The sequence below is a fragment of the Bos taurus genome, chromosome 18 (assembly GCF_002263795.3).
Source record: "Bos taurus isolate L1 Dominette 01449 registration number 42190680 breed Hereford chromosome 18, ARS-UCD2.0, whole genome shotgun sequence".
NCBI lineage: Eukaryota > Metazoa > Chordata > Mammalia > Artiodactyla > Bovidae > Bos > Bos taurus.
Window position 1 is genome coordinate 59,988,925 of NC_037345.1, and position 12,995 is coordinate 60,001,919.

At 36.9% G+C, this 12,995-nt stretch overlaps 1 protein-coding gene across 8 annotated transcripts in view; it reads left to right on the forward strand.

Annotated features, from left to right (window-relative positions):
- The window catches only part of LOC788599 (zinc finger protein OZF), a 41,880-nt gene extending 31,852 nt beyond the window's left edge, over positions 1 to 10,028 (forward strand). For 7 of the 8 annotated variants that reach the window (XM_059877221.1, XM_059877220.1, XM_024979321.2 and 4 more), the window contains one exon: positions 5,110 to 10,028. In XM_059877221.1, the coding sequence (XP_059733204.1) occupies positions 5,110 to 6,716 (1,607 nt within the window). In that variant the 3' untranslated portion in view covers positions 6,717 to 10,028. The remainder of the gene's footprint in view (positions 1 to 5,109) is intronic. The other variant, XM_059877223.1, reaches the window with a different exon arrangement.
- Positions 10,029 to 12,995: the final 2,967 nt, after the last annotated feature.

Below are 12,995 nucleotides of genomic sequence, written 5' to 3' on the forward strand. Positions count from 1 at the left end.
TTAAAGGGACATCTTAGTCCCTCATCTCTTCTTCTCAACTTCACTCCATTGGCAGTCCAGTTCCCAGTCCATAGAGATAAGAGCCAATACCTGCAGACAACAGTCCCTGAACCCTTGCTCATTCCATCTCCATTTGATGTTTTTAGAACACTTCATCAGAAGGGGGAAAGCACTGGCTGCTCTCTGATTGCATTTGGCACCCCAGAATCTGCATGCAGCTGCCTCTGGTCCTGTCTGCTTGTTTGGATCCCTCTTCTATTCCTTCTCTTCTGCCTTGGCCACACTCTTCAGGCTTGTGTGTAACAGGGTGATGCATTCTGTTTCCTGTAATTATTTTGCAGGGAAACTAAAGACAGTAGACACAGTCATGCTGTCTTTGATCCCCAGTCCTAATGAGGAGCGTTTGTGTGTCTTTCCGGCTCTTAGTTTGGTGTCGGTGGCAGGAGCACATTGTTCTGTCTGAAGATCCTGTGGTGTATGACATACATGTCTCATGTATTTTTCACTCCTGTAGTGTTCTATCTAGTCTGGGACTGTATTCTCTTCCTCATATCATACTCTTGTAACTTTGTGTGTGATTTTGCTTCTAAAATTTGTTTGTGAAATACATAGTCCTATGCTTTGAAATTATATCCAGATTCTGCTGTGATAATTCACCCTCAGTTAATCAATACTTTCTGGTGGACTCTTTGTTACTGGGTAACAGATAAATTTGATGGAGAATACTATCCTTCATGCATTGTAATATTTTCCTGCTATATAGAAATTCACCACCCTGTAGTAAAGTGGTCTGCATATTCTATGATACAAAATAGGAAATATCACCAGAACCTGACTGATAAATCTTTCTGGGTGTTTTTCTGGTTTTGAGCAATGTCACAAAAGCCTGTCTCAGTAGCATTGTGACAGTGATGTTCACATGTGCTGTGATCATCCCCTTTCATTCTCAGTAAATGGTATAGGAATTTTTTCTCAAGATAACATTGTCCAAGTTCACTTCCTTATATTTTGAGGCTATTGTGTAAACTGTTGTTAATGCCATCTTTTGTTCACCTGCGTGCCATTGTTCTTTGTATATCAACAGCTAATTTTGAAACATCTAAATCAGAACTTATAAAGTAGAGTGATACTTTCAATCTGAACTGTAATTTGTTTTTTGTTTAATAGACTGTCTGGTCCCCATTGAGTGGTCCTCACCCCCTGTGGAACGTCATTGGACCACATACACTAGAGTTTATTTCTCATGTCTCTGTGTTATGTACTACTGGTCTCTCTCTCTTTATGCTCATACCACACTGCTTGGATTAGTTTAGGTTTCTAAGAATTTTGAAATAATTGTGAAACTTCCAACTTTCTTCTTTTCAATCTTGGTTTTGCTATTGAGTGTCTTTTGAGATTGCATTTGACTCTTAGGATTTATCTTTTTCTTTAAGACACACTGTTGGGATTTTATTGGGGATTGGGTTGACTCTGTTGATCACTTAAGGGTAGTATTTACACCCTGATCATATTTACTTCTAATCCATTGAACTTGGGATATCTGTATTAATTTGACTTTTCAGATATTTTTCAGCTGTGTTTTCAGTTCATAGTGCATATATCTTTCCCTTCTTCTGTATGGTTTTGCTGAACACTTTATTTTTTTGATGGTATCGTAAATATAATTTTCTGAATTTAATTCTTGATTTTTTTATTGTTAATGTAGGGAAATAGTATTGATTTTTGTATATTGTCATTTTTCTGAGTTCATTATTTTTATCAGTTTTTTTTTTTTTCCAGAATCTTCAGAGCTAAAATTTTTATTTATTTTATTTTTGCCACAACACGCACCATGTGGGATTCTAGATTCCCCACCAGGGATCGATCCTGGCAGTGGTAGCCTGGAGTCCTAACCATATCTGGACCACCAGGGAATTCTCCAGGGTTTCTTATATTTCATTTGTCAACAGAGATGTTTTGCTTCTTTTTTCTATTGGGATTGTTTAATGTGTTTTTGCTACCTTTGTGTTCTTGCTAGAAATTCTAGTAATTTCTTTTTTTAGAGATAGTGCAAGTATCCTTGTCTAGTTCCTGATGTTAGGGGAAAAGTTTTAAGTCATTACACATTGAGTATGGTGTTAGCTATGGGCTCTTAATATATGTCCTTTATTGTGTTGAGGTCATTTTTTTTCTGTTTCTGGTTTACTGAATGTTTCTGTCATATTTTTAGCATTTTTACCTGAGGGAACCTCTGGGAATGGGGAGGCTTGTGCCAGTTCGTTCTCAACGTAGTGTAAGGAGGAGGAGGGGAGTCAAGGGCCAGGAAATTGTCATGAACTTTCCTACATTTTTCGGTTTAGTGTTTTCTGGACAGGCATCTGTTTGAGTGCTGCTGCTTCTTTACCGGTTGGGTGAGTTTTCCCAAATTGTTTTCTGCTTTTTTTCCCCTGCTTTGTTTTAACTTGGTTCCTCATGGGTAATGAGTGCCTGTGGTTTACTGGCCTGCTGACATAACTCCTCATGGTTTTTAATTTGAGAGTTTGTGTTAAGAATTTAATATGATTTCCAGTTTTTAGAGGGGCCAGCTAAAAAAACACTGTTATGTTTAATAATAAGGAGAGCTAGCATAAAAATTTTGTATGCAAAAGGATATTACGTAATTAATATTTTAGTTACTTTTTTCATTTTTAACTTACTTACCTGTTTTGATTATATCCTGGAATATATTATATCCTGATTATATCTTCAGGCTTTGTCAAGCACTTTCAGTTTGTTTCCTCATATAAACTCTGCTTACCCAACTAGGAGACATTCATTCTGAAATCATGATCTCCCTCCTTTACAATACTGTTGATCCTATTACTTTGCTCTGCATTTGTGTATACAGATTAGACTCCTTGTAATGGTCTTCTCCTGGTTTTTTCTTCTGCTTTTTGCTGAGTACATTATTGCACAGTCTCCTGGAATACTGTGTATGTTTATATTGAGCATATATGTGGAAATACAGTCACTAAAATACTCAGTTAGATACATTGCATAGCAAATAGTGTAATAGATTGAGAGTTAATTTCTTTATACAGTGTCTAAATCTCATTTGGTTTTTTCCCATACTCATAGTATAATTCCCCTAGTTAAAAATGATACCAAAAAAAAAAAAAAGGTACAGAACTATTCTATTGCTAAACTAATTCTTCTTTTGTCTTAAGGTCAGTATTTTAGTTGCCCTTGTACAGTGGAATTCACAGTCAAAAGCTTTGTAGATATAGGTACTCTATGCTCCACCCAAGCCGTTTCTCAGTTCTGATCTTTCTTTACATGAAACCATGATATGGATGAAAGATTCTTATTTTCTAGTATATTTAAGTTATTATCCTAAACTTATTAATTTCCACAGCACTCTTTCACCATCCCTCCACCTTCCACTTTACTTACACTGTAAAAATAACACCTCTGTGTATTGAACAGCTTTCTCCTGACACAACCTAAATCACTGTGTGCAGCTGTGATAACTCAGAAACCAGTTTCAAAAGGGGTGGCTGAATCCCCTTAGTAGTTACACAGCTCACTTCTTGTGTTTTCCTTGATGTTTTCTTTCTTAACTCCTGATATTTGTCGTAGTATTTTGTAATCTAGACTGCTTGGGTGGGCAGTCATGTTTAAGTATATGTTGTCTCAGACTGTAGATCAAAATTCATACTGTGGTTCTTACTTTATGTTCTGTGTCAATTGGGGTCATGTACATAAATCTGTGATTCCACTTTCCTTACTTGAAAAATTGTGATTATTTTCCTCAAGACTTTCAAAAGAAATTGGTAATGTTAGATGACATGAAATGTCCTTTTTTTTTTTGGCACACCATGCTGCCTGTGGGATCTTAGTTTCCCAACCAGGAATGGAACCTGGACCTAGGGCAGTGAAAGTGCTGAGTTTTAACCACTGAACTGCCAGGGAATTCTCAGAAAGAGTGCTTTTTTTTTCTTTTGAGAAAGATCTTTATTTGCTTTAAAATTTTTACAGCAGTAAATTTTTACAACAGTAAAAATTATATATTATACATTGTGTGTGTGCAGGCTCAGTCATTAAGTCATGTCCAACTCTTTTGTGACTCCTTGGACTGTAGCCCACCAGTCTCCTCTGCTCATGAAATTTTCCAGGCAAGAGTACTGGAGTGGGTTGCGGTTTCCTACTCCAGAAATAGTGCATTTTTATACTAACAAATCAAAAGTGGCTTTTGTATAAAAAGATAATATTCAGATATGTTTATTATATCCATTTTGTTTATTATATATTGTATTCCTTTTTCTTGCAATTTGTTCTCAACCATATTATCTATGACCATAGTTAAATAAATAAATTTGCAATATGTATTTTGGAGGCAATGACCTGGATATTTTAGGGCACTGCACAAGTAGGGAGTTGCTTTGTGTAATAGCTGTTAATGTAAATGGAGAATATTTCATTTATTAATATTTAAATTTTATTTATAGAAGGTGGTCTTTTAGAATTCTTATGCTGCTTCATGGGTATATAGTTTTACAGGAGATATTTCAAAGAACATTTTGTTTTTTAAAAAACTTTTATCACATTTGCTATTTTTTCTCTGTTATATTTGTTTCCAAATTCGAAACTGCCACTCATTGCGATTACTCATTAAATAAGTTCATTTTGGATTATTTATTGTTGTAATATATTTTGTCAGATTTTTTAGCATTCATTTATATTTAACAAGTATGTATAATATATGTATAGTATAATAATATTCTTTTCTCCTCAGTTATGAGGCACCAGTAAGTATGTTTACTGCTAACTGGTATGTGCTTTGGTGTCATGGTTGAAATATACACTTTTGATAGTCAACAGAAGTTTTTACAATGAGTGTTTTTACGTAGGTTGTTGGGTGCCCTAAAATTAAGTGGAATTACCTCAGATCACTTTACTAAAGAATCATTCATTTTGTGTTTGCAAAGGTTTTAATATCATGACTGGGAATTTTCATAACTCCTTTTTATGTCAGTACTAGTTTGGTGTAATATCATGTATTTAACATGAAATATTTACTTATGAATTATAATGAATAGGATTACTTATGGGAAAAAAAAAGGATTACTTATGGTTCTTTATATCTTGTAGATATCTCTCATATGCATGTGATCAAGAAGTTACAACTAAATGCAAACATTTATGGAGGAGAAGGATTCCAAATAGTTATACTGGGAAGACACAGAAGGAATAAAATTGAAGATTTTTACCTCAGGAAAATCCAGGAAAATATATGTGACTTTGAATTTAAGCCAAGAGATGAGGAAAGAAATTACAAAGGAAAGCCTATATCCCATGGCAAAAATCTCCCCTGTAAGAAACAGCGATGTGGTAGAAGCATTACAGGAATTCAGCCTATTGAAAACAGACTTCGATTAAGCTTTGGGAATGAACTACAGCTTTATAAAAGTGAAGAGAAAATTGATGAATTTAATGAAGCTCACAGGAGTATCAATATTAATGCCTCATTTTTACCACTTCAAGGAATTTCTTCTATCCAGTCCAACCTTGGTAATCCATGTGTGAATGATTTTATGCATCCTTCAGTACTGACACAAGACCAGAGGGCACACAAGGACAGCCCTTACAATTGTAATCAGAGTGGTCAAACCTTTCATCAGCACTTAAACCTCACTCAACATCAGTTGATCCATACAGAAGAGAAAATATTTAATTGTGATGTATGTCACAAAGTCTTTAGTCAACATTCAGACCTTGCTATTCATAGAACAATTCATACTTCAGAGAAATCTTACAAATATAATGAGTGTGGCAAAACCCCTAACTATGGATTGCACCTCACTGGACATCAGATAATCCATACAAAAGAGAACTTATATAAATGTGATACATGTGAAAAAGTGTTTACTCAAAGTTCATACCTTACAGTTCATCAGAGAATACATACTGGAGAGAAACCATACAAATGTAATGAATGTGGCAAGGTGTTTAGTCAGAATTCATACCTTGCAAAACATCGCAGAATTCATACTGGAGAGAAACCTTACAAATGTAATGAATGTGGCAAAGCTTTCAGTCAAAAAGGAAACCTTGCAAGTCATCAGAGAATTCATACTGGAGAGAAACCTTATAAATGTAACGAGTGTGGTAAGATGTTCAGTATTAGATCAACCCTCGTCAGTCATCAGATCATTCATACTGGAGAGAAACATTACAAATGTAATGAGTGTGGCAAAACTTTTTATTTTGGCTCACACCTTATACAACATCAAATCATCCATTCAGGAGATAAACCATATAAATGTGACATCTGTGGGAAAGTCTTTGGTCAAAATTCATACCTTGCAGTTCATCGGAGAATTCATACTGGGGAAAAACCTTACGAATGTAAAGACTGTGGCAAAATCTTTAATCACAGCTCAAATCTCAAGAGACATCAGATAATCCATACAGGACAGAAATTATGTAAATGTGATATATGTGGTAGAGTCTTCAGTTATAATTCATACCTTGAAATTCACCGGAGAACTCATACTGGAGAGAAACCTTACAAATGTATCGAGTGTGGCAAGGTCTTCAATCGGAATTCAAATCTTGCAATTCATCAGAGAATTCATACAGGAGAGAAACCTTACAAATGTAATGAATGTGGCAGCTGCTTTAGTCGGAAGGCGTACCTGGCAAAGCATCAAAGTGTTCATACGAAAGGGAAACCTTACAAAAGTAAAGACTGTTGAAAAGCTTTACTTAAATCTCAGCTGTCACTACATTTGTTGTGGTTCAGTTGCTAAGTCATGTCTGACTCCTTGCAAATCCATGGGCTGCAGCACACCAGGCTTCCCTGTCCTTCACTGTCTTCTGGGGTTTGTGCAAACTCATGTCCATTGAGTCAGGGATGCTGTGTAACTATCTCATCCTCTGTTTCCCTCTTCTGCTTTTGCCTTCAGTCTTTCCCAGCATCACGGGCTTTTCTAATCAGTCAACTTTTCGCATCAGGTTGCCAGGGTACTGGAGCTTCAGCTTCAACATCAGTCCTTCCAATGAATATTCAGGGGTGATTTCACCTACTCGAACTGGACAGAAGCTCTAGGAATGTATTGAGCTAGAGGCTCAATGAATTTTGAGTCAAAATTCAAACCTTAAGGTAAACCGATGTGTCATGTTGGAGAGAAACCTGACAAATATAATGACTGATAAATTTGTCATTGTATTGTGAAGCCTACCTTACCGTCAGATAACCCACATTGATGACAAACTTTAAGGAAGCGTTTTTAGCAAGTGTTGCTATCTTAGGCTTCATTGAAAATATTCTGGAGAGAAATCAGGTAAGTATGTTTAGTCTGACCAGCCCTTTAGACAAAGAATTCATTCACCAGAGATTTCTTTCTGGAGATTATTACCTCACAAATGCTAGGAATGGGCAAAACCTTTACTTGGGCCTCACATTCTACCAGTCATCAAATAATCTGTGCTGGACAGAACATTACATATGTAATGAATGGGGCCAGGTTCCAAATTAATGCTCACTCATCACTCGATATTGGAATATTTATCCTGGGGAGAAACCACACGAATATAATATGTGTGGCAAGGATTTTACCCAAAGATCATAAGATGGGGGAGTTACTGGAATTATCCCTTACAAATGTAACAAGTGCGGCAAAATCTTTACCTTGAGTTCAAGTATGAGGCAACGGGAGAGTCCATTTAAGAGAAACCCTACCGAGTTACAAGCGGAGGTTTTATCCAGGCTGCACAATTCACCAGACTTCTCAGTACATACCTTTGAAAGAAACCACACAAACTAGTATGTGTGCTAAGGCTTGTACCTGAAGATAAAATCACTGAAATAGATTTAATCTGGAGAACAGTGTTTCAAATATAATGTTATAAAAGTTTTCATCAGGTATCTCCAACTTCGGTGTAATGGTTCAATTCATACAGGTCAGAAACTAAAGAGATTTACTAAATGTGGAAAGAATTTGATGAAACAATGCTTCCTGAGGTTTCATCACAAAATGCCTCATATTGGGGATGATCCTTACAAATGTAACGAAGTAGGTAAAGTTTTTGCACAATTCTTAAATTAGCCTGTGTGTCAGCCAATCCATAAAAGGAATAAGTCTGCAGTTCTCTTAAGATTAATGGGAGATCATTATGTTCTTCAGAATCATTACAAGTCACAATAAGTTAAAACTTACGGAATGATTTGTATATGACATGAAAACGTGTAAGTTGGCAATTGTCTTCACTCTGTAAATATTCTATTAATTGTGTTTTCTTGAAGAGGCCACATTACAATTTATGCCATTCAACCTGAAGTTTGAAGTCTGTTGACTTTAATCTTCATTACAGGTCTTTGATGATGGTCTCTGGGAAGGAGTCAGTAATGAGTCAATGAAGGAGCTGACTTCATTAGATTTGGTTGATTCACATCCATGTTCCCTGGTAAAACAAGGACCCCGAATTAACCAAATTCAGTAGTGTATTAATTAGCATCAGGGAGGGGCAGAGAATAGTGTAAAATTGCTGTTGCCCATCGTGCTTGTTATGTTTAGAATCCATGGATAGATCACAGTGAGTTACAGAACATAATACTCTGCTAGGTGACCATGAGTGGAGCAGTAAGGACATTAAGGGATTGGACTATTCATGAGAGGAGAGGGACCGGTTACTAGGGACGGATTATGTGGTAGGAACAGTGCCCAGAAAACGTTGGTTACTTTCTCCATTGCATGGGAATAGGTGTTGTTTACATCTGTGTGTTGTTTTTATTATTTTTTTTTGCTGTACCATGTGGCATATGTGATCTTAGTTAACCAGGGATCAAACCTGTGCCCACTACAGTGGAAGCACAGAGTCTTAACCCCTGGACTGCCAGGGAAGTCCCTGCCTCTGTATTCAATGAGACATGAGTCTTAATCTTGGGAATTGTAGGGAGAGCAGTTAAGATGAGAGGAAAATTTAATTACTGTGATGAACCTTCATGGAGGGCAAGCTTACAGTTTGAACTTCCAGTTTGTCTCAAAGGAGCACTCAGGCTTTTTTTTTCCTTTAATTAGTTTGTTCCGATAGGCTGAAAAAGTTCTTCCTGAACATTAAAAAGTATCAATAGTCAAACATCAAAAATGAAATTAGGGGAAATTCCTGGGCAGTCCAGTGGTTGGGACTCAGTACTCGCACTGCCAAGCTGACAGGTTCAACCCATGGTTAAGAAACTAAGAGCCCATAAGCCAAAAAAAAATTTTTTAATGGGATTAGACTTCATAAAACTTCACTGAAGCAGACCCCTCTCACCTGCCAACTAGTGTGCCTCACAAGTATCCTATATTAGTAAGTCTATTCCTTCCTTGCGTGTCTGTCACTTTGCTGAATTCCTTTTGCGCTGAGACACAAAGAACCTGAGCCTCAGTAAGTCCAGGCTCCAGGTACTGAAACCCCCACCAGGTGGGAGACACTAAGCCTGCTGCCCAACCAGCATATAGAACCCATAGCAGTTGGAGCCAGAAGGTTAATAATGCTGACTTCCGTTTACCTCAGCACCAGCCAAAGAAGTGTCCACGAGTTGACCACACCCACTTTGAGCCATTATTATAAAACTCCTCCCACCCCTTCTTGTTTGAAAGACACACTATTGAAGGCATTAGCCCACTGTGGCCCCTTTGCTTGGCAAAGCAATAAAGCTAAACTTCTCTACTTTGGGGAAAAAAAAAAAGCAAAACATCGATTTGCTTACTCCTGAACCTCCTGACTTAATTGGCTTGGAAAATCACACTTTTTGTCTTGCTAATAATTTATTACATTTGTTTTCCACAGCACACGTTCAATATGGTTCTGGAAAATACTTGTAAGATACTATTTAAATAAACTTCTGGGGATATTTTTACTCTAGTTTTAATTAATTTTTGGAAATGTTGACTAGATAATATAATGAAACAATTTACTCGATTTTCCAAATGCTGTTAAATTTCAGTTTCAAATTAGGCTATTACCTAATATGTTTTGTTGTTTGCTTTTATGCTGTAATAATACTTTCAATCATTTCTTTAGCAGAATTTTTTTTTTCGTGACAGATGTGTGTGTTCTGTTTTATAGCAGGGGGTTACTGGGTTGTTTTGGGACTCTTAGGATGCAATGATGCTCAAAAGGCAATGACGGGTACAAAGTAGATGCAGTATAAACATAAAAACAATTAGTTTGGGGGTTTAATTCAGTGAAAGAACTGAGATGGCAAAAGGGTGACAGGAAGTCTTTTTTGTGGGACACCGAATATCCTCCACATAGAATTTGTTCACAACCAAGAATAATGTATTTATCTTTGCTAAGTGATCTTGATTTTTATTTATATTATCATTTTTGGTGAGCTGCATAGCTTGCAGGATCTTAGCTCCTTGACCAGGGATTGAACCTGGGCCCCACAAGTAAAAGCAATGAGTGCTAACCCTGGACCACCAGGGAATTCCTTGATTTATGTTATCTTTAATATGAAATCTTTATGTTACATTTCTGTTACTAATATTTTATGATGGATTTTTGAATCTTCATGGGTGATTTAATTATTTACTTTCTCTTTTTCTATTTGTCTAGTTTTGTTTCCTAGTAATTCTGGCCTCATAAATTGAGTTGACAGGTGCTTCCTCTGTTTCTTTTCTTGAAAATAAATCACATAGAATTGCAGGTAATTCTTTTTGAATTTGATAGAATTGTAAGATGCCATTGTTGCAACTTTGTTAAATTACCTTTTGTAAAGTAGAGCCCTTGAGTGTTGAATGTTAGGCAACAGTCCTGCCAAAGACTGCAAGGGAGAGTGAAATGGAGACGTTTATTACACAGAATCTTGAGGAGCTACAAGGTACATCTGGAGGGAACGTGTAGAAAGTCCAGGCAGGGTCTATGCAGAGCATGATGGAGGAGTTTAATTAAGCTCTCACAGTCACTATCTCTGCTTTTGAGTTTCTTTCTTAGGTGGTGGGCATTTTGAAATTATAAATTTGCATTGCAGTTCATGGCAGTTATTCAAATAATGTTTAATATTGGTGATTTGTTGTAGGTTATGGGTTTCATGGAATTAGTACATTTCATCTTATAATCTTGTAGAGTTTTTGTAAGAGTTCCTTTCTGTCCTTTTCATGTCTGCATGGTCTATAATGATATTCCCTATTTTATCTAATATCAGTAATTTTATTTAGTGTAAATGAAGGGAAAAGTCACTTCTGATAGATGCTGCAGTTATTCATATATATAGAAATATTATGTACAGCCATGTATCAACCTTCTGTGAGATCATGTGTGTCTGCCCTTTGATATCAAGTTTGGTCACTAGACTAAGGCAACCCTCCCTTTCACTTGAGAGGATTTGCACTTTTTTTGCCCATTTCATGCAAGCTTGTCTTTTTGAGTTCTTGGGCCAATTTGGTATGAGTGGAGAGGCGTGTTTCAAGTTTAAATGGAAGCTTTCAAAGCTTTTATTTGCTTCATGTAACCCTGTCTTTATTTGCTTGGGCTGTAAAATCACTGCAGATGGTGACTGCAGCCATGAAATTAAATGGCTCTAGCTTCTTGGAAGAAAAGCTGTGACAAACCTAGATAACATATTAAAAAGCATAGACATTACTTTACGGACAAAGGTTCATCTAGTCAGAACTAAGGTTTTTCCAGTAGTCGTGTGTGGATGTGAGAGTTGCACCATAAAGAAGGCTGAGTGCAGAAGAATTGGTGCTTTTGAACTGTGGTGTTGGAGAAGACTCTTGAGAGTCCCTTGGACTGCAACATCAAACCAGTCAATCCTAAGGAAATCAGTCCTGAATATTCATTGGAAGGATTGATGCTGAAACTGAAACTCCAATATTTTAGCCACCTGATGCAAAGAACTATCATTGGAAAAGACCCTGGTGCTGGAAAGATGGAAGGCAAAATGAAAAGGGGACCACAGAGGATGGGATGGTTGGATGGCATCACTTGACTCAATGGACATGAGCTTGAGCAAGCTCCGGGAGTTGGTGATGGTCAGGGAAGCCTGGTGTGCTGCAGTCCATGGGGTTACAAAAAGTCAGACATGAATGAGTGACTGAACCCTGTCTTCTACTTCAAGAATGGCCTTGGGTAGACTGAAATTTTATGCCGAATGACAGAATTTTAGATACAAGAAGTGAATAATGATAGATATGGTAAGAGGAAGTCTGGAGGGTGAGCTGTGTGATTTGATGCATCCTCTGCCCCTTCTAAATCTATGAACACTTAGTCTTTACTGTCCTTGTAGCAGTATGACTGCTGAGTGACCAAGGATGGTGAAGGTTTCAAGTAAAACCCTTTTCATTTTTAGATTTTGTCTGATTTTCAGCAAAATGTATGTCTCATATTTTCCCTAATATTAGCTACTAGTTAAATGGCCATCATAGTTTTAATAAGAAAAATTAATTTCTGCAATGTCCCATTTCCACCTAAAGAACAGAGAAAAGGTGAAAAGATGTGAGGGAGAGAACATGTCTGCAGTTTGTTATTTATCCTGAGTATAACATGCGATGAGGAATGCTTATTAAACTTACTGTGATAATTATTTCAGTCTCTGTAAGAATATCGTGCTGTGCAAATTAAACTCACAGTCATGTAAGTCAGGTATATCTCAAACTGGAGGTGGGAGCGGATGTGATTTTAAAAGGCAAGTAAAACACTTGAGCAAAAAGAAGAATGCAATTTATAAGAATTTTTTTTAAATATTGCATTTTTTAAATGTATTGCAGTGATTAGTGACAGAAATTACTACATGCCATGGTGCTCCAGTCTCAGATGCTAGGTTATGTCCCTGAGGCTCTGGAACCAAGGCGTTGAGTTAGTTGTCCTACCAGAATGAGGATTATAGAAAGGGAAAGTATTCTGTAAGATGTCGGTGTGAAATGGCCCATTCTTCAGTGGGAGACTTTCATCACTCATTCTAGTTTGGTAATACAGAAGGGCATGTCAAGTTCTTGTTTCCCTAAACTGTTCAGTTCAGTTCAGTCGCTCAGTTGTGCCCGACT